This window comes from Amblyomma mixtum, chromosome 5 (genome assembly GCF_055824585.1).
Source record: "Amblyomma mixtum isolate Tamu chromosome 5, ASM5582458v1, whole genome shotgun sequence".
Taxonomy (NCBI): Eukaryota; Metazoa; Arthropoda; class Arachnida; order Ixodida; family Ixodidae; genus Amblyomma; species Amblyomma mixtum.
The window spans coordinates 13,917,467-13,939,895 of record NC_143016.1 but is presented as its reverse complement, the minus strand read 5'-3'; the positions used below and the strand labels follow the sequence as shown (position 1 = coordinate 13,939,895).

The 22,429-nt window shown below is 47.2% G+C and overlaps 1 protein-coding gene across 1 annotated transcript; it reads right to left on the bottom strand.

Moving 5' to 3' along the window:
- Positions 1–256: 256 nt before the first annotated feature.
- Positions 257–6,362, bottom strand: LOC149341329 (PI-PLC X domain-containing protein 1-like). The gene is made up of 2 exons (XM_089543357.1): positions 6,205–6,362; positions 257–1,678 (listed from the first exon to the last, which is right to left on the bottom strand). The coding sequence occupies exons 1-2, from the start codon at positions 6,272–6,274 to the stop codon at positions 477–479; spliced, it is 1,272 nt and encodes a 423-aa protein (XP_089399483.1). The 5' UTR covers positions 6,275–6,362; the 3' UTR covers positions 257–476.
- Positions 6,363–22,429: the final 16,067 nt, after the last annotated feature.

The window sequence follows — 22,429 nt, the reverse complement described above, 5'->3', positions numbered from 1 at the left end:
GTGTGTGGATGAGTGTTTTGGCACCTTTAAATATTTACAGTGGATAGTTATGCCTGACGGTGAGAATTATCACCTCACTTTTTGTCCCCTGACCTCATAACATATATTTAAAAAAGTGCAAAGGTGGATTAACGTACCACTAACTGCTTATAATTTCAAGAAATCTGTAAAGATTAATTTTGATCAACTCGCATGTCTTCAGAAATGAATGTAGGCGGAGTGTACAGTTTGGCTCTTTGATATTATGGCACCTCTGTTCTTTACTTTATCTTTTATTTTCTCTTCGAGCTGTATGCACCTCTGGAAAAAGAAATAAGAAAAATATGAACAAATGGTATATGGCAAAGTGGTGCATGTCGACGTGATCACATTTTTTTTTCATTGGCAAGCTGGTCGGTTTGTTGCAGTTCGCTTTAGCGCCCAAAGATTCTCGATCGCGCCGTAGTTGTTCATAAACACGCTGGAAAGTGATCGTGTCAACTACCACGTGCCCTCCGTAAGTTTGCCTCTATGGCGACGCTTATCATATCGGTGCCAAGGAAAAAGTCAGTGGCTACGAGATTGGCGCAACGCCACCAGTCTTCCCTGAACCACCGTGACGAGTGCAGGTTGACTTCTTGCGCCATCTTGCGGTTGCTCTTGATGAAGTACGGCAGCTGCGCCGTCATCTGCACCATGGCTGACGTCGGTGTGCCGAAGGTCGGCTCGCACACTTTTTCGCTCAGGAAGCTGTGCAGCGTCGACAGGTCAGCGGCGTTGGCCCACAGGTGCTTCACGCCCAAGCCGGTGATGTCGGAGCCCGGTCCGTGGTACGGGTGGTTGTAGCACACCAGTACTTTAGGACCAGTAGCATTCGCTCGGCACCCGTCCAGGATGTCGGAGAGCGGCACCCGTGTCGCATTGCGAAACAGCAGCAGGCCGCGCAACTCTTCCCTGATGAGCTGCACGAGTCGGACATGGTTCTCCTGCGGGTTAGGGTCGCGCTTGCGGAAACCCGTTGTGAAGCGGTGAAAGTCCAGAAGCACGGGCTCGCCGGTCTTCTCGACGAATTGGCGCACTTGCTGGAGCACTTCGCGCACGGTGACCTGGCCCTTGATGAGATCATGCGTGATCCAGAACTGCCCACGACTCTCCTGGACCCTGAGATCGAGAGAGCGAATGCCGTACAGCAGCTGTTCCAGGATCGTCTCTTCCTGGTTGAGCAGAAAGTGGTCGAAGAAGGACACGTGGTCTGGCGAGTGGGTGTCGTACATGGCGGAGTTGTGCGTGCCCGGTATGAAGAGGTCCACGAAACGCAGATGTCCGAGGTCTCGGCAGTGATCTTGCATCCATCGAGGTCGCGCCCTGAGGCAGGACGTCGCGGCCACCGGGCTGGCCGGAGTCGATAGCACAGCCCAGTAGCCGAGACAGGTGTCCGTAGTCAGGCTAGTCCAGTTGAAGCGGGGGAAAGTCACCGACGTTGTTTTCTGTCCGTCGCGGCCGATCGCGCGGTACGACTCTAGCGGAGACCAGCCGCCTCCGTACGCTGCCTTATGAGGGTCGGTGTTCAAGAGGTGCACCGAGGCGATGTCCCTAATGTTTTCGGGCAAGCCGTACCAGTTGAGCTCCAGGAGCCGATACTTTCCGCTCTGCTTCCTTGACGCAGCTGTAAGGTAGACTCCCCAGCCGCGACGCTCTCCTGCAAGAAGGAACGTATGCGGTTTGATCATGTTTTAAGCTGCTCACGAGATACATCATTCTGAGCAAAACTTATGCAGCTGGCAGGTAGTTCAACATCATGGTGAAACGTGCTAAACAATCATCAGCCCCATCATCATGACTACGCCCACCGAAGGAGAAAGAAATCTCCCATCTCTCTCAAATTATCCTTGTCCTATGCCGGCTGCGGTCACCCTATCCCCTCTAGCTTCTTAATGTCATCCGCCCACCTAACTTTCTGCCGCCCCCTGCTACGCTTGCCTTTCTTGGAATCCACTCCGTCACCCTTAATGACCAGTGGTTATCTTCACTTCGCATTACATGCCCTGCCCAAGCCCACTTCTTCCTCTTGATTTCGACTAGGATGTCATTAACCCATATTTGATCCCCAGCTGACCCACTCTGCCCTCTTCCTACCTCTTAACGTTACACCTGTAATTTTTCTTTCCATAGCTCTCTGCGCTGTCCTTAACTTATGCGGAACCCTTCTCGTTAGCCTCCACGTTTCTGCCTCATAGGTGAGTACCGGTAAGATACAGCTGTTGTATACTTTTTTCTTAAGGGATATTGGTAAACTTCCATTCATGATCTGAGAGAACCTGCAACATGCGCTCCACCCCATTCTTATTCTTCTAGTTATTTCCCGCTCATGATCCGGATCAGCTGTTACCACCTGCCCTAAATAGACATATTCTCTTACTACTTCCAGCACCTTGCTACCACTTGCGAACTGCTGTTCCCTTGCGAGACTGCTGAACATTACTTTCGTTTTCTGCATGTTAATTTTTAGATACAACATTCTGTTCTGTCTATATAGCTCATTGATCATGCTTTGCAGTTCTTCTCCTGAGTGTCTTCGCAAAGCAATGTCATAAGCTAATCGTAAATTACTGAGGTAGTCTCCATTAACTACTATCCCCAACTGTTCCAATTCAGGCCTCGAAAAACCGCCTGTAAACAGGCGGTGAACAGCATTTTCGAGATCGTATCTCCCTGCCTGACAATCTTACTTATTGGAGTTTTATTGCTGACTTTATGAAGACTATGATAGCTGTACCGTCGTTATAGATATCTTCGAGTATTTTCACTTAAGTCTCTTCTACACCCTGATTCCGCAACGCCTGCATCACTGCTGCGGTTTCGACATGCGTCAAATGCTTTCTCGTAATCAATGAAGGGTATCTGCAGGGTCTGGCTATAACCTGCTCATTTCTGTATCATCTGACTGACAGTGTAATCATGGTCTATTGACGAGTACCCTTTACGAAAGCCTGCCTTATCATTTGGTTGATTGGAGTCTAAGGTTGTCCTGACTTTATCAGCGAGAACGTTGTCGGTAACGGACAGTATAGCTAATCGGTCTGTAATTTACCAGGTCCGTGACGTCTCCTTTCTTATGAATTAAGATAATGTTAGCGTTCTTAGAAGTTTCTGGTACGCTCGAAGTCATAAGCCATTGCGTGTACAGGGTGGCTAGTTTTTCTAGCAAATCTCCCCTCCGTCCTTCAAGAGATCTGCTGTTATCTGATACCCGCCAGCTGCGTTCCCCCTTGCATTGCTCCTAAGGCTCTCTTTACTTCCCTTTTTTTTTTTTTACTGGCGGGATGTCCCGTTGCTGTGTGCTGCTGGCTCTCTCATTAACGTTCTGATTGAATTCGCTGCTGTATAGATTTGTGTAGAACTCTTCGGCTAGTTTAACTATCTTATTCATATTGCTGATGACATTTCCCTCTTTGTCTCTTAACGCATACATCTGTTTTTTACCTACGCCTAGTATCCTCTTCACCGCTTTTAGGCTATCTTCATTCTTTAGGGCATGCTCGATTCTCTTCATATTAAACTTCCGTATGTCCTCTACCTTGGCCTTATTTATTAACTTTGACAGCTCACCGCTGCTGCGATTCAGGGAAATAATAACGCATTCTAGCGACAACCACCGCCTTTTCCCGGCCCCTGCAAAGAGGCTGAGTAAGACGGAGGAGCGAACTTTAAGACGCCTGCAGACAGGTACTCTACTCTGTCCTGCAATTTTAAAACATTACGATCCTAACACGGATGGGCGGTGCCCGCACTGTGGGGAGACCTGTGATATCTTCCACATGGTGTGGGCATGTACTCAAAATCCCCACCTCCCCCCTTCCCCTACCCCTTCCAGAGAGGCATGGGAGACTGCCCTCCTCAACAGCTCCTCGCTTGAGTCCCAAAGGGCTCTGGTGAAACGGGCGAGAGACGGGGCATTGTCATGCGGTGTGCCGTACTAGGGACGCCGACCATGTAGCGGGGCCACTCTGTGGCTCCCAAACTCTATTTCAGCAATTAAAAGTTTTCACCACCACCACCTGCCATTTCTATACTGTTTGTTGGGCTAGACGGTTTGGCGTTTCTTAATCAGATATTTCGTCTTCTGAGATAGCTTGCCGGTATCCTGTCGAACAATCCAACCGCTTACTTCTACTGCGCACTCCGTAATGATAGTTGTGAGATTATCGTTCGTCATTTGAACGTTAAGATCTTCTTCCTCAGTTAAAACTGAATATCTGTTCTGCAGCGGTATCGTGAATTCCTCCACTTTCCCCCTTCCCACTAATTTGTGAATGGGCTTCCTCTTCACTAGTTTCTTCCGTTCCCATTTCAAGTCAAAGCAAATCTGAGACCTTACCACTCTGTGGTCGTTACAACGCACCTTTCCGAACACTTCCATATCCTGCACGATGCCAGGATGCGCGCATAGTATGAAGCGTCATTTTTAGTCTCCCCGTTAATGCTTTTCCACGTTCACTTCCTGTTCTCCCGTTTTCGGGAGAACGTATTCATGATTCATAAGTTATTTCTCTCTGCGAACTCTAACAATAATTCCTCCCTGCTGCTCCTAGAGCCTAAGCCGTAGTCGCCCGCTGCCTGGTCTCCGGCCTGCTTCTTGCCTATCTTTGCATTGATGCCGCCCATCAGAACAGTACACTGTGATTTTACTTTACTTTGTTCATGGTCGACTCCACGTGTTCATAGAAGCTTTCAACGATCTGGTCACCATGGCTAGATGTAGGCGCGTCGGCCTGCACCACCTTTAGCTTGTACCACCCTCTCGTTAATACTTTAGAACTCCTTTATGTTGCCAGCTATATCCTGATTAATGAAGAACCCACCACTTAGTTCTTGTCTTTCCGCTGATCCACGATAGTTTAGTACGTGCCCGCCCCTTAGTGCTGTGTACGCCTCATCTGTTCTCCTAACTTACTCCGAGCTATACTATATATAACTAAGCTATATATAACGTCCCATTTCATACCCGCTAGTTCCTCGAACAGCACTGCTAGGCTAGCCTCACCGGATAACGTTCTAGTGTTAAACGTTGCCAAGTTCAGTTTCCAATGGCGGCCTGTCCGGAGCCAGACATCCTGATCACCCTTCGCTGCGTCACATGCCTGACCGCCGTCTTGGTCAGTTGCTCAGCAGTCGTTGGGGACTGAGGGCAGAGGGTTAATTGGTTTGTTCATAGAAAGTTGCAGCCAAGTGCTACACCAGGGTGGCCACATTTTGTTCTGGCGAGTGAGTACGTTGTCGGTTCTGGTCCCCGAGTTCAGGCCGCAACCCAGGCCTTGTAACGCAATTCCATTGACACGCAGGGTTTTTTTGTCCTAATCCGGCAGGGAATTGCGCGACACCGGGATTCGAACGCCGGTCTTCTTGCACGCGAGGCGGATGCTATGCATCTACGCCATCACTGCTCCTCCTAAAAAAAAAAAAAACAACTAGGCACAATGCTAGCACTTTTTGGTATTTCGACGCTTCTATGAAACAAATCCCACACCTGCATCACCGTACTGAAAACGAACGGCATGCGGGAAAACTTGTCCTCCTGTCACTGCCTACCGACGGCATTATTCAATATAAAGTACATGCGCGGTTGAGGAACGAAAATGGAATAAGCTGTTTCCGCGTATCGGACTATTGTTTCATGCGCCTTCCGTTTCGCAACGACCGTGAACACACAAGGCCGAAGGCCAAGGCTTTTTCTACAAGGCCGGATGTTCGGTCGATCTATGCGCTGGCAAACTGGTTAGAAAGCAGGCCCGGGAACTCAGGTTATCTTCGGTTCTACGAGGCCTACGTATTACTTCAAACTAATTGCTATGCAATTATCCCCCTCTCATCCAGGCTATCCGCAAGAACTAGTGCAGCTCTCCCTTTCCCTTCACCATCGAGCCGTTCACGGCACCTGCTCCACGCTCGGTCGACTTGCGTAATGATGGTGCTTTTGAAAAAAAAAAGGATCGGCATTAGTAAACCGGACGCGCCGTCGCGAAGCGCGACAGCTCAACGGAAAAGTTCGGTCTGAATGCTTTCACGGCCCTTTGCCGACACTAAGGTCACCTGGTATAGCGACGCCACGCCGAACGTCGCCTCTCGTGATCCCTGCGCCAGTTATACGACCCGAATCAAGCTCCGCGGCGAAATGGTGTCGAGATACGTCTGTCGTATGGTGGACATCAAACCGAGTCGGCTCACCGGGTTCGTGCGGGGCGCCGGCCGCGGCGGACAGCCAGAGGAGCAGGATGAGAGGGACTCCGCGTCGCATGGTGCTCCGAGCGGTTTTCCTCTCGGTCGCAGATAAGCGTCGCGCGCGCTTCCCCGAAGCGGCGACCTCGTCACGCAATCGCGATTAATCGTCGCACGCGATGAAGCGCCCCCCTCCCTCCCTCCTTCACTCCACCCCTTTCCCTCTCGCCTCAGCGCGCACCCGACAAGTTTTTCCCTCTGCTCGACTGCGGCGGGCCCGCAACACGTCCTTCCGTCACCCGTGTCCATGATTTCGTGCGCGACATGCAATGGACGCAACAAGTACAGAGCAGGAAAAAAAAAAGAAAAAGGAATGGACCAGCCTTATCGGAGGCGTGGGTTGATAAGCTGAATGGTAATTAGGTTAGCTTCGTGCCAAGAAATATGACCTCAGGCTGGCGTTTACAAGCTAGTCGTTTACTCTTAGTCAGCAGCGAAGCCTTTCGTATGCTGGACACGACGAGTGGCAGTAGTAGAGCGAGACAACGATGTGGCGATGTTTATGTTTTTTTTTGTCTTTATGCGTACCTTCAGTTGCTTTAGTCCGTGATATCCATCAGCAATGATAATCAGCGCCCCCAGCGTACGGCGTCCCTTGGCGTCCGCTGTGAAGTCGGTGAAACATAAAAAAAAATGTCAGGTGTTTTTCAGGTTTAGCACGGCCAACCAAAAAACTCTGAAACAAAACAAAAAAAAAAAAACCGGGGGCACTTAAAGGGCAAGTTCAGAGGTTTTGAACATTTTGAGTTGATAATCACATAACATTCTTTAGAGTCCCCTCTTTCCGGTACAATAAACCGTTTTTCAAGATAGTGAGCAGAAATATTTTAAAACAGCAGAAACGCGTATACTGAAACCGAAAGTGGGTTTCGGCTCAGCTATGACGTAACGGACACTGTGCCAAAACTTATCGAGCGCGCTTTCATTGGCTCACCTAGAAACTGTAAGCGACAGCTTGGGTCACTGTGTGTCTAAAGTGACCAATAAACAAGCGCGAAATTTTCTCCGTCAGCAAACGCAAGGCGAATATCAAGGACAGTGACAACCCGTGACGTCACACACGCAAGGCTGCCGGTAGGAATCGTCCCGATTGAGGTCACAAAATGAAAAATTTAAAAATCATTTCCCCTGCAACAAGACGTCACCCGGCTGCGAAATTTGGCAGAAATGACCAGAAAACTGTGGAGAACTTACCCTGAGAGTTTCAGTAAAATCCGTGAAGGTGCGAAAAACGCCGGAGTCGCCCTTTAAGGAACTTACGTACGAGTAATGCGAAAGTATTGCAATTCTACTGCAATTATATTCCAGTTCTATTCTAATTCTATTCCAATTATATTTCAATTCTATTCCAATAAATTTCAAATTACATTCCAATTCTATTTTAATTCTATTCTATTCCTTTGTAATTGTTGCAGTTTTAAGTACTAGTACTGACTATTGGTGGTCGATATTTCGTATTTTTCTGCCTTCGATGACATCAGATCGTTTTGACCCATTGCGAGTTTTTAATGCTGTCCCTTTTTGGGTGCCGCCGGGTGTTCGTGCCGATGAACCAACTAATTCTTTCGCATTAAAAAAAAAAAAAGACCAGGCATTTTTTACTTTGCATATGACGAATGGTGAGGCGCAGATGTATGTAGCTCTGCGGGCATTTCCTCTAGTGCAGAATCCACTCGGGTGTGGTTGTGGCACCTTCAGAGTTAACATATGAGACAGGTTGGTAGACTGGCCTCTCCGAGAAACGACATACGATATGTGCACTGCTAGTAAGTAACCCCTTCGAAGTGCGCAGATATTGCTATTGTATTGGTTGGGTTTTTTACCACACCCAACAATTCTGGACAAAGCATTTTTGAGCTGGAAACCGTTATAAACGCATTTTTTTATATAATGTAAGATTTCACTATAATAATCAACGTATCCTGAGATCACCCGACAGTAGTCTTGCATTTTTTTTTTGTTAACGGTTTGCTATCGTCAAAAGCGTTCCCCATTGGTTTTAACATTTCGATGCGGTCGGTGGAAACACTTCAAATTAAAGATTTTACTAGGTATCAGAAGAATGGACCATTACTTTCAATGTTACCTTACTAGCTTGTTACAAGTTTTCAAAATTTTTTGCCGAGAATGTTGGACATGATTATAACCAAATTTCAACTATAATAACCTTGCGTTAAACATCGTATTATTCTTTGTTTATTCGGCTGGACGTGTATACATTTAGGAATAACCCGCAAGTCATTTAGATCTTCAAACTGTAGGGCTTGAGTTGGCTTTCAGAACGCGCTTTTATTGGCTTCTTCCAGCTATTTCTGAAACGAAATTGCTTGGCAAAAAAAAAAAAGGAGTGCTGTAGAAGATTCCAATGCAATGAACTTACCACAATCACCATTCATGGCGCTCATTTTTCGCTTAAGTTCCCTGCCGCACATTTCGCGTCGCGCACAATCAAAAAAGGTGCGCTTATATGCGTAGCTGAACAATGGCAACCACCCTATTTGCGGTTGCGAAGTCCCGAATGAATAGCACTTCTATGGAGCTTGATGATGATTATGAACATGATTTGACTTTTATGATGCTAGGGTAACTTATTTTCGGTCTCCTCGAGATGGGATCGAAAACGCTTTTTTTAACAATTCACCCCAGAGAAGTTGAGAACCAAGGCTAGGGGAAAGCCAGCGGGTCCCGACAGCAGTGGGAATCGAACTCCGCACCTTTCGCATACGAGGCAGCCCCTCTGTGCAGCTTACACGCTTCCCATAAGTGCTGTCGTAATCTCGTTTAGAAAATGATCTATCTTTCTTTCACTTGTGGCTTTGTCATTCTGTGGTATTTTACTCCTTGGGTATGAATTGCACCACAATTGCGGTACTCAGAAAACGGTGAACGGAAATCGTTTCAAGATATCGAACCGATTGAGCGAGTAACTAGAAGCGCAGTCCCGTGACTGCTCTGCTCCCGTGACTGGCGCCTTTTGGCACTGGACGTCCGCATCCTATGCACTGATATGCTTGTCCGCATGCCTATAGAGAACAGGAAGCTGTCGGTTGCCACATGAACAGCGCTATTGTTGTAAGGCACGTGAGTACATATTTGAACTGCAAGAAGCGTGTTTTCCGTGTCGTGCGGTACCGCGCGACCGCTATCTTTGAGTGCAGTGTCCAAGTCCACGTGAAGCCTGGATGGTCCATATCAAACTTCCTCATTTTCTTAACGCCGTATTGCAAGTGACACGAGCGCGCCTGTAAAACAGATCTGGAGGTGAAAAGGAGTTAGCAGAGGCCGAATCTTCATGGTGTTTTCCACACCAAGACTGAAATAAGCGCAGAATTTTAGCGGAAATGTATTTTTTTTTCTTTAATCTTGAGCAAGTTGTATCAACGGCAACATCCAAAAGAGATAAACCCTTACAAAAATACTCAATAGAGTTCCGAATTGATAATTTATTGAGATCTTGTGTAGTCTACAAAAGTTGATATTGTGTTAAGTTCAGTCGTTGATATGTCAAAAATGGTCCTCCCTGTCAAGACTCACCAGTGAATCAATTGCCTAAAAGCCAACTGACTCTACTTTTGAATCTCGCTCAGCAGTTTATTTTCCTACTCGCCCATTTGTTCCCGCGGAAGACAAAGCCTGACTAATGTTCAAAGATACAATATTTAAACAACATTTGTAAAAAATACGCAGCAATAATAGTAATGCTAAAACGGTGAAACTTGTTCTAGACCCGCAAAAGTGTACTTCAAGCATCTACTGCAAGTACTGCCAATGACTTTTTCCACTGCTCGTGAAACATTGAAACACTTCAGTTGACAAATTTTTGCAGTGGAATCCCTTTATTTGGGCCCACCATAGATTACATACAAGATGCCAGAATCGTTTCAAACACCATACTTGTTAATAGTTCACAATTAACTTTTATTGGGACACCTTTCATGGCCGGTTTAGTAAAAGAATGAGCCTTCGGCGTAAGTTCGAGCCAGGACTCAGGTGAGTGGGTGGATGTGGTATGTAAGTGTGCGGTATTGCAGTGTTCTATTCAGTTCTATTCTCGCTCTTTTTCTATTATTGAAATGGACATAAAATGAGAAGTTGGCGTCTGATTTTGGCGCCGGCTACTTTTTTGCACATGACTGAGGAAAAACACTTGAACTGGCGGCATAACGCTCAACAAAGCAAAGCTACAACACACAATCCACAAGATAAAGAATACAATGTACACGCCAGAAATGCTAACTTAAAATAGAAAAATAAACTATAGGTAATGCAATGTGGAAACCGGCCGTTGGACCGAGGTGTCGGACGTCGTGGTAGAACCTGGTAGCCTGGGCATCGTGGCGTAGATCCACGGGGAGAACAAGCAGCACCTCCACCAAGCGTAATGTGGAAACTCGCACAGTTAGCGTGGACCGCCACAGTCCTTGTCCCAGCGGTGCTGCTCAGCAGGCCAGCGTTCGCAAGCGCAAAACCCGAACTTCGTCGGCTTCGCCTATCTTCTTCCTCGCCTTCGTCGGCGCTAGCTGCTTGGGCATCAAACTCCAACTCTCTTTCTTACAGTAACAGTAATATAGGTAACAAACCTAGTGACAAAAAATGAGGAGATACTGCGAGCATTAGTATGGTACAGAAACCAAAAATTCAAGAAATTAAAAAGAAACAATGAGCTGCAACAATAACGACCACATACATCAGATACATAACAGAAATACATGTAAATGATGACCGGGACATTAGGTCCCTTAGCCTGCTTCAGGCAACAGAGACTTGCAATGAACTTTCTTTTTACATATTTAAAAGACATTGGACATGTAGATAAGCTCTAAATTCACTTGCACGTTACCTTCATGCATTCTTCATGCAGTGAACTTCGTCAGCCCATTTGTCGGACTATGCGCTCCATCATTCCATAGGTTACATCAATACTCGCCATTGCATCCTTAGTACCCATTTCATGGCCGCATTTTATCTTCGTTTTTTTTTCTTTTACCTCTTCCACGCTGCTCTCCTTCTGTCTTTTTCTCCCAAATTCCCCTTCCTACGCAGAGTAGCATGCCAGCGATTTTTAAACGCCGGCTAAATTCTCTGCATTTCATTAAAGAGTCTCTCTCTCTCTCTCTCTCTCTCACATTAAAGAGCAGCAGCAACAAAGATATCACATACATCATATTTATAACAGAGACACATATGATTGCCAGTACACCGTTACGGAATTGACATAAGCAATATCTAGTAATTCCCGAGAATGCCACTGGACTCGAGGAAAGATTTCAGTGCTTTGATCGCCCGTTTTTGTCGCACATGCGTCGGCCATAGACCTAATACCTTTTGAATACTGAAAGGCCTTTAATTAAAGGTGGTCAAGTCCCTTTTCAGTCGTGTCCTAACAGTCTCGGTGTTGTTGCTACTGGCTCCTTTTAGAGCGTTTATAAAAGCAGTTTGCTCCCATATTTTGCGGGTTTGGTCCTGGATTGTTATGCGGCGTTACAGTGGAAGTTGCACATATGCTTAATTGTTTCGTGCATGTTTAAAGTTCGTTTAGAAAACCATTACCTTTTCCTTTCTGAGTGAATCCCAGCAGCGGCGGCATTTCTTTCTCTCCTCCTTCTTTCACTCTCTCCTTCATTCAGCGGTTCCTTCACCCGTACCTTGCGGTGGTGTTGAGGGGTCCACCGACAAGTGAGGCAATTACTACATCTTTCATTGTCTTAAAATCATTTTTTTAGTAATGTTTCAAGAACGCCGTGAAAAAAGACATTAAGGGCTTTTGATTACTTTTTTACCAAACAAATAACGTCCTTATAACGTTACCATGCTACCTGAGAAGGCAGAATCTCTGCATAATAGATGTAGCTTGATCTATTATTTCGAAGGAGCATAGTATGCTTGTTTTACGAGTATGCCCTGAATATCCCCGCAAGAGTTGGTTTACTGATGATTGTGATAGTTTAATAAGAGATGAAGGCGCCCAAAAACAAAAGAAAATAGGAAAACAAAAAGAAAAATGAAAAAATGCCTCCAAGTGGTATTACGCAATTACCGGACTTTACTCTTTCCTATGCTGACTGACGACGCCATTCTCAACATTCTGTTGCAGCTGTTATCTTACAAGATCACTGCACTTCAGAGCAAAGAACTATAGAAACAAAATTCACAGGGACTCGTAACTACATCAAGCGATGGCATTGTGACAGCATACGAAGCTATTGATGCCTCCGCCGGGAATGACTTCTGGGGTTTGTGAGGCTGTGGTTGCTCTTCTCGAGCAATGCAGAGAAGAAACAGCTCCCTGACATTGTCTGAGTCATTCTGTTCTTATTCGTTAGTCAATACCATCTTCCAGCTGCCACGCAGGGTAGGTGGATGCTTCACACAGACAAGACATCACTTTCCTCCATGCCAATGAGCATTCTCCTGTCTGGTGACGTCAGTACCAGCCTAATGACGTCACGTCCATGCAGTCAATGGGATTTCTCCGTTCTCATGACTTCACTGATGACGCCACGTCCCGCCAGCCAATCAGCGAATGAGGCTTTTGATGCTATAACATTAAAATATTCCATGTTTACATTTCTACTATTCACGAAAACAGGCTCTAGGAGGTGGTCTCCAAATGGCGGCATTAAAGGCACGAAATAAGGTAGAGAAAAACCGAGAAACCTGGACAATATGAGATCCAGTATACGTCAGTCACAAATCACAAATGCCACTTGGCTCAGTGGGTCATAAAGACACCGCCTAAATATGGCCTTCAGGAAGCATTCATATGGGCCGCCGCGGTGGCTCAGTGGTTATGGCACTCGGCTGCTGACCCGAAAGACACGGGTTCGATCCCGGCCGCGGCGGTCGAATTTCATTGGAGGCGAAATTCTAGAGGCCCGTATACTGCGCGTTGTCAGCGGACGTTAAAGAACCCCAGGTGGTCGAAACTTCCGGAGCCCTTTACTACGGCGTCTCTCAGAGCCTGAGTCACTTTGGGAAGTTAAACCCCAATAAACCAAACCAAACCTAAACCGGCATTCATATGCAAGTATCCACACAAAGCCCTCGTTTCCGCAGCCGACAGACATCTTCTCTGGCCTTTGAGTTGTCAATTTCTAATCAACCATTACCAGTAGCGGCTGCAGTTTTCGATAAGAGTAGTAAAAAAATATCAGTCGGCACTAATGGATTCTAGGCCTTAATACTGGACCTCTTTGTTGTTATTCCCTGCATATGCACAGGAAGTGTTAAAGTTATTAGACCGGGACAAATTAGGTTGAACTATTTTTATATTTTAATTTCAAGCAACCCTCCTATAAACGGCAGGAAACGCTAATCGTACTGAAATATACCTGCGCTTAAAAGACACGGACTGAAAGATAGAAACACACACACATAGCGCTGGACTTACAACTGAATTTTTATTCGGGAAACACTGCTCTTTATGCACACCAGCAGCTGATAAAAATGGAAGATGGTAACATCCGGATGATAAAAAATCGACAAACTGTCTCGTCACATGTCCAGTCCTACCTTCCCTTTTGCAAAAATGCCCTTTCCTTTGATAGTAGTGAAAGGGACGTGCTACTCACGCATGCAAAAGGGAAGGTAGGACTGGACATGTGACGAGACAGTTTGTCGATTTTTTATCATCCGGATGTTACCATCTTCCATTTTTATCAGCTGCTGGTGTGCATAAAGAGCAGTGTTTCCCGAATAAAAATTCAGTTGTAAGTCCAGCGCTATGTGTGTGTGTTTCTATCTTTCAGTCCGTGTCTTTTAAGCGCAGGTATATTTCAATATGGCAAACCAACTCGCCCAACAAACCACTTTGCTAATCGTACTACCGCACGTTCCAACAATTACTAACACCCATATGTAGTCCTTGCTAAATAGCGATGTTTAAATCCTGCATGGGATGAAATGCAACAAGCCTATTACAAGTCTCGGTACCACAATAAAATTTCGAGAATTTGCTAAAACTACCTTTGTAAACTGTATATGATGCGAGTCTTTTCGCGCACCTGACTCATTTATATAATACCGGGTTTCACTTTATCCTGATTTTCCTTCTAAAAGCCGTGCAAAATACGCCGCGGTGTGGTCTGTGCATGTGAATTGTACGGCAAGGAGTTCACATGATATAGGGCAATTAATACGTATAAATGCTAATTTCTTAAAATTATCGGCTTTAGGGCAAACCGTATTCAGTGAGAAATTAAAAGGCGCTAATGAACTGCACTGCTGAAAGACGGTCTTTCTGGACAAATATCAATTGGATGTCGAAGTTGTGAAATGGGTATGCTACGAAGAGGAGATTACATTTTACTAGTTTCGCTGAAGCGCTATGAAGAACTATGAAGCGAGACAGTTGCGTCAACCACAACGCGCTCAAGCCGGCTGGCGCCGGCGAGCACTGAAGTGGCGACAAGAAGCTCGAACGAGGCTGGTGTGACAGATTTATTGGCAGTTCTTTTGAAAGAGACTGCTGTAGAAGGCACGAGAGATCTTTTTATTTTAGAGTCACGTATCGCGATGGGAGGTCAAGCCGATGGAGCACACACTGGTTCGGCGAACACACTGACCGCCGCAGAGTCACCGGTCGAAGGCGGTGCATAAAGAGTTCACGGTGAAAGCCCGCTGAATGCAGTAATGGGGCACATTCCAAATGGAGCACAATAAAGCCGCAGGTCTTGTGGCCCAGCACGATGCTCGTAGTCTTCAACGACGCCGGCTCTCACTGCTGAGCCGGTTGTCAGCTCGGAAGATGCCACGTCCGGTGCACGAAACAGCACGCCCAAATGACGTATTACGCGGAAGCCAAAACCAGCGCACCTGCAGACACAAAAGGCGATATAAAAAAATGACAAACATGAAATTCGATTCTGACTACGACTAGGCTCAGGTAGTTTATTCGGTAGTAAAAAAAAAAAAAAACCCGGAACGTTTTTTTTTTCTTTAGTAAAGCGAATCTCATCGATCGCTGGCGTGCGCTGTCGACGAATGACCGCACGTTTACCCTGTGGCAAAGGGTAGGGGTGTGTCGTAGTGCAAGGGCGCAGGGGAGGCATGCTTCACGCGGGGTAGCTAATCCATCTATGATCGATCTCTAGAGATAGACAAGGTGGGTGTGGGAAAAAGGCGTGGTCAGTGTTGGAGTATCCGAGTGCAATAAGCAGTCAACAGGTGCGGGGTTAGGTTGCGGTTTTATGGCGCACAAAGGGATGCTGCACCCCGGGTTCACCTCGCGGTGCAGTGCCGTATATTACAGAACGTAGGGCGGTGTGCAGACGACGCGACCTCACGGAACGACACCTATATAGCTATCTGTAGAAAGTAGATGAACATGAACGACAGAAATGTAAATTAAAGCCTGCTGCAGCGGGCTTACTCTGCAATCAAATGATTAAATGTAGCAAAAGGCCAAAAATAATTTTCAGAACAAAAACGAGAGGAAAAGGAAATGGCGAGGTAGTTGCAAGGCCATAAATGCAAAGAAAACAATACAGTACAATAAAAAAGCTCGAAGCGCAGTTACCACTATGTAACCAGAGATTCAACGACAACCGTTGAGGTAGTTTCATTTTTCGGTATATAGAGGTAAACAGTTTGACAGCGACATGTAATGTGCATAGCTACAGAGCACTCAGTTTTCTACACATCCTCGTTCTTTGACTAGCACTCCTCTAGTCCGCCATTCCAGAGCGCCTCGATACTTCCGCTGAATTGCTCCTCGGCCGGCGTGTTTCACAGCAGCCGCAGCAAACGGCGCGTGCCATATTCCCCCGCTCTCGGCCTACTCCTACCTCCCTCCACGGTTAACCATCCTCCGGGTTAGTCCCGTGGCAACCATCCCTGGACCAATAGGGGACCACCCTGGAATATATATATATTTTTTTGTGTGTAATAAAGTTGTTTCCATCCATCCATCCTCCGATCACGCATACCTGCGCTCCAGCCGAATGGTTCCGGTAGTAACCACCCTCCAGCTACGCACACCTGTGCTACCCTGCGTCCTCCACCCTCGGGATGGTTCCGGTAGTAACGACTCTCCTGTTACGCTCTACCGCTGCTACTACTACAACTACAACAACGATGTGAAACCCAGGGAACAGGCGCTTGATGGCTTCGCTGTAAAATGCACACTCACACAAATAACGGGAAAGCTCACCAGCTTCTATTCTGACGAGCTGGCTTATAGGGAGGGAGAGATCCTACCAGAGGTAGCATCAACCTGAAACAAAAAAACATAAAGAAAAACGCAATAAAGCACTTGGCGGAAGACTATGCGAACTGGTACTTTGGCTTAGCTTTGGTTATGGGGCTTAACGTCCTAAAGCGACTCGGGCTATGAGGGACACCGTAATAACGGGCTCTGGATAATTTTGACCACCTTGATTTCCTTAACGTGCACTCACATCGCATAGTGCACAAGCTTCTATCATTTAGCCTCTATCAAAATTTGACCACCGCGGCCGGGATCGAACACGCGTCTCTCGGCTCAGCAGCCGAGCACGTTAATTACTAAGCCATCTCGGTGGCTTCGAACTGATGCGGCGAAGCTGCAATAGCAGGGGGCTTTTGCCTTCCGCTTTTTCTCTTAGTCTTTGCTTTCTTGGCTTTATGAAAAATGATTTGATGACAAATGATTGGCTTCATCGGTTAAGCTTCACCGCCGCAGCATTAGCCTATCGGTTACGTTGGAGAGCAAGATTTCCAGCTTCGTGTTGCCGCTACCGCTGCTGTGTGATCATACGATCTGATGTTACGCTACGTTAGCAGTTTGGCTTTACATTGACTGCCTTCTGACTGGATGGATGGTAGGCCTTCTGTAGAGAGGATAGAGAGGAGGTGGATGGGTTATTAGCTAATCCAGCACCATACTGTTATAAGACCCCCCCCCCCCCCCCCCTTTTTTTCTTTTTCTAGGAGAGCATTCTAGGTCTCAGCGGAGACCTCCTGGCGCAGAGGCGTATGTCTTAACCAGTGGACACTGCATAGGTTAAAGTGGCAATCATAAATGTGGCAAGTGTTGTGTAGTAGTCACCACTGCCTGTGGAGGAGGGAGGATGTGGGTGGAGAGCGAAACTTCTGGAGGGTGGATTTAACTTTTGTGCGAAGCATATTACTAGAGCTACACTACAGCCCGTCGAGCGCGGCGGTGGAGCTGCCATTGACCTTTAGCGTGACCACGTGACACCACGTGACAACATGACGTCACAGCAGAGGAGAGATGGGCTGCCGGCTCGCGCGGTCGGCCGCGGCGGTGGAGGCTCCACATCAGAGGCGCGGCGGCTGACCACGTGACAACATGACGTCACAGCAGAGGAGAGATGGGCTGCCGGCTCGCGCGGTCGGCCGCGGCGGTGGAGGCTCCACATCAGAGGCGCTGCAGCTGACCACGTGACGCTACAGCAGCGGTATAAAGCTGAGCTTGCCTCGCTCTCCGGGCACTTACGAGGCGGCCAGGTGCTGGGATGCCGCCTAGAAGCAGGGCTGATTTGATCGAGAAGCGAAAGCTTCAGCGTGCCACAGAGACCGATGAAGAGCGGGATGAACGTCAACCAAGGAAAGCCATGTATTACCAAGCCTAGCCATCAATATGCTTCGCATCTGACTAGGCTTAACCTTAGCTAAGCCTCAGCCATTTTTTTGCTCTCACGCGCCGAGGCCAGTATTTCTTGCTGAGCGGCCCTGATACTGCTGTTGTAGTAGAATTGTGGAAGTACCACCAACAAAGTAAAAAACAATTTAACAACACTAAAAACTGCTCAAAATATGAGAGGCGTCGAAATGCCACGAAGTTGCTAGCGTTTTGCATGAGAGTACTGCAATAGGCGGAACTGCCTTTTGCGCATGACGCATTTTATACGACACAATTCACAAAGCTCACATATACGTAATTGGCAAAAAAAAAAAAATATGACCCAAGGAGAGTGCTATGAAGCGCTAATCGGTTTGATACAGAAAATCAAAGTAAAAATGCTGTTTGCTCACTTGGGGCGGGCACTCAGGTCCTCGACGCGTCGCCTGGCGTTATTGGTAGCCGAGGACAGGGACGAATGATGGCGGCAGCTCGATACACCATGCCAGCAGGAACTCGGCGTTGGCTCACAAGGGGCTCCCGCAGCGGCTACGAAGGCCGGGAGGAGCAGGTCGCCACGTCGGCGCCCCACAGGCTCTGATTGGGGCGACCCTCGTTGCGTTGAAGGGAAGCAGCAGCCCGGGAAGCCAATGGTGTCCATGCGCAGACGTTAGGCCTCGGGAAGGAGAGAACGAAGCCCGCTTTCCGAGCTGCACCGCCGATGCTTGCAACCTTCTGCACCTGTGCCCCGTCGGCCTTTTCTTTCAACGCTTGATTCCTTGAAAAGTTGGAGACGGATACAAACAGATATACAGGTGAATCAGACAACGAAACAAAAAAGGCAGTGAAAGAAGAAGCGAAGTGAACAAATGGAGACGATAGTATGTTAAAATGGAAAGCAACCTTGGGCACCACAAGAGAGCCGGACAGACGTCCACCTTGCTTGGCCAAGAGGCCCCCTTGAAGGTATGCGAAGGTGTCTAATTAGCACAAGTAATTTTTGTGATAAGAAAAGACAACTGACGAGGACTATTTGCTTTATAATTACTCAGGGAAAATCTAATAAGTTGAAATAATGCAAAAAACCCATAAATGCAATAATTTGCAATTTAATGAAATTGATTTGCGGTTTGTAAAGTAGTACCGAACGACTGAGCATTCCCAGCTGCACGAGCACAAACAATGATGACTGGTGAAATCTATGAAAATATGAAGGAAAACGCCTATATGAAGCTTGTAATGTTGAGGTTTTTGCGTATTTGCATAATCAATGAGTAATTCTTGGCGTCTGAATTATGGCACCATCAGTGACTGCAATGCCAATGCTACATATTTAATACGGGTACGGATTCGGTGAAGTGTAAATAAACTTTTTGGCCATAGATAAGTGGTTTGGTTTATGGGGTTTAACGTCCCAAAGCAACTAAGGGTATGAGAGACGCTATGTATGAAACAGAGAACAATTAAAACTCGTTATTACGAAGTTGAAGGGGCCCGGCGATTACTTTGTTATAGCCCGTGTTACCCAAGCTTCGAAGGGGAATCGTCATTACTTCGTTATATCCATTATTTCGTTATAAAGCGTTTCGTTATAGCAAGGACTGTATAGCGAAGCTGGTTTTTTTGCTGTTACGCGACACTGGTCCCTTGTCACTATCACGTTAAACAACCGCAGGTGCGTCAGTTCCGCATGTTCGAACGGCTAGTTCTTTGCAATTACACACGTGGTCAGATTAGACAAAGCCTTCATTGTCGGTGACGCAAACAATCCTCGTGTTTCGGGTAGCAGCCTAAGCAACAAGTCTATCATCCGCGGAATCGCCGGAGCTGCCCCTCACCCCGGACCTCCTCGAGATCTGTGCGGCCGGCCATTCGTGAAAGCAGGATGTGGTACTTTTGCCCACTTAGGATCTCTGTCGCTCTGGTACAGTGGGTAGCGCGAACGCAATTGGATTCGCGCTCTCTCTCTCTCTCTCTCTCTTTGTTTTTATTGCACTTCTACATGCGTTAGGTTACTAACGCATAAAATAAACTATCTGATTTCACTTGATTGATTTGCTCATATATCTCGCACGCAAAGCGTCAGATTTCTGGAGTCAGCGAACTCATCCCGTGACGGCCGACGCGAAAGCTGCGTGCGCCTGCAGCGGGAATCGAAAAAAAAAGTGTCACCGACACCACTCGCCTCCCGCAAGGCTTCGTCATCAGTCGGACAATCTGTGTGACTATTTATCTGAGGCTCGTGACACCAGAAACGGAATACCTAGACATTATCATTCGCAGAGCCATCAAGCGGGCCCGAAGTCTTCTTGTCTCTACACCCACAGGACGGCTCCTTCAACAGGCACGTTCTAGAAGACGTGCATTTAGTGTGCATGAACACCAGCCGCAAACAGAGAGGACCTCCCCACACCATGGTGTGATACACTCAGGTCCACCCTGCTACCCAGAAATATGTGCTCTGCTTACCACATGGGTCGCCGCTCGGCCAAAGCCCACGCCATTCAACATGCCTACGCCCAGCATGACGGCACATTCTCTGTTGACACTGCTGGCCCAGAGCTTCACAATAATTGCAGTTGTTAATGAACATATGCGCTCTCACCGCTCGTTGCTACTCTCCTACGGAGGCTGAAGAAATCGCTGTCGCTATGATGGCTACCAACGCTGCCTTTCAATACATTCGTACTGACTCACAATCAACCTGAACAAATTACACCACAGGTAGGGTCACCCCACCTGCGGCACGCATATTCCGTAATACACACCCAGCAGCCACAATCAAACACCCTATGCGGGTACTTGGCCATCAGGGGGTGGTAGGGAACGAGTGGGCAAAAACATCCTGACCTGAGCGTTTTCCCCCGGGACCCACCATGTCCTCCTGACGAACACGCCCGCTCAAACATGCTCACTACACTGTAAACAAAAATATACACAAAAGGGAGTAAAAATGGTGGCGGCCACCCTTTTTACTCCATTTGTGAAAACATTTACTCCATGAGTGGGGAGTAAAAAGGTGGACTGCCCTCCATTTTACTCCCATGAGAAAATAAGAGAGTAAAAATGAGGATTTACCAGCATTTACTCCAGTCTAGGAAGGGAGTTAATTGTGCCAAATACTCCATCAGTGCCGAAATGGATTAAAGAAAACACCATTTTGTGCAATCCGCCCCGCCGCCTAGCGTCTCGTCTGCTTCTGGTCAGTTGTCGGATAATGGCGGTGAGTGACGACTGTTTGGATACCATCGTCGCTGGATCTCTGCTGACTTCTGCTCCTTCACGGGCGCCTGCCGCGGAACAAGATATCGACTTGTCGCCGTTTTCCGCTACAGCACGTTACATAATTGAATTGCTCCTGTGAAGCCTCCAGTGCTCTAACGATACCTGACTTTCCTTTTTTGTGTCGCCACCCCGTTACAGCCCCTGCTTAGGCCTAATTCTCAGAGGCTTTTTTCAGTGTGGTTCTCGCAACGTGTTGCAGCAGATTATGTGTTGCATGAACATGGAACTGTGATAGAACATAGTGTCAACGCTGAACTCTTGATTGAGCTCATGAGGGTACACTTTTCCTCAGCCATGTTTAAAATCCAAGCCTTAGTGAAGTGAATATGAAAGCAAACACTGCCATTCCAAACTACCATCAGATGTATTTTCATCTTTTCTGCTCTGGTTTTGGGTCAAATATAGCGTGGTGCATGAACGCGAAAACTACCCAGCGTCTCCTTTTCAAATTTGAACTAGTAATGTTACATCCCGTTATCTACGAACATGGCCAACGAAACGAGCTCGTACTGCAAAAGGAGATGACAAGCAGACGACTCCTGCCGCGTATGCCGCCGCTGGGATAGCAGACGGCGGAAAGAATGCGTGACGCGGGGTCACATTAGGGCAGCGCAGTTTCCCAAGTTGGGTTGCCGGTGGCCCGCAGAGCTACTGCTAGTTTCCGCCGCTGTCACTGCTGTAAGAATGAGCCTGAATGAGGATAAATAAACATGACGCCATTTTAGGGCTCCATCTCTGTGGGTAGTAAAAAATTTACTCCCTTTTCACTCCAAAATAACTCCCTTTATACTCCGAAATAACTCCCTTATATAAGGGAGCAAATAAACACCATACATAGGGAGTAAAAAAAACCTCCTTTTGGGTGTGCGTTAGAGGACAAGCCATTTACTCCCTTTTGGGTGTTTTTTGCTAACAGTGTACCTACATGGATAAAGCAACGCAATAAACTATAGCCCGTCGGAAATATACTTTTTCGGATAAGGGGCTCGACAAAACACCGGAAGTATACTTACGACGCCTACAAACTCCTTTGATCGGGAATGCCGCTTCTGTGGTGAGATCTCTGATCTTTATCATACGGTCTGGGACTGTCAGGATAATCCCAGATTAGTGCGCATTTGTCAGCCAACGACCGAGGGGTGAGAGGACCAGCTCGAGGACCAAGTCGGGCTCCTGAAGCGAGCAGGGACGGTACCATCTGGAAACGGAGTCCCGGACAAGGCCCTACCACGTCAGTCCTTTGCTCCTAAAATTCTAAATAAAACATGTTCACCACCACCGTGCGAAAGTGGCATTCGCCGAAACCAAATCTTTCAAAAATGCGTG

What these genes read in the sequence shown, in the direction of transcription:
- LOC149341329 (XM_089543357.1), bottom strand. Translation starts at nt 6,274, where the DNA reads ATGCGACGCGGAGTCCCTCTCATCCTGCTCCTCTGGCTGTCCGCCGCG. An exon ending in CGGCGCCCCGCACGAACCCG is followed by an intron (nt 1,679 to 6,204) that starts GTGAGCCGACTC and finishes TCCTTCTTGCAG; the next exon opens with GAGAGCGTCGCGGCTGGGGA.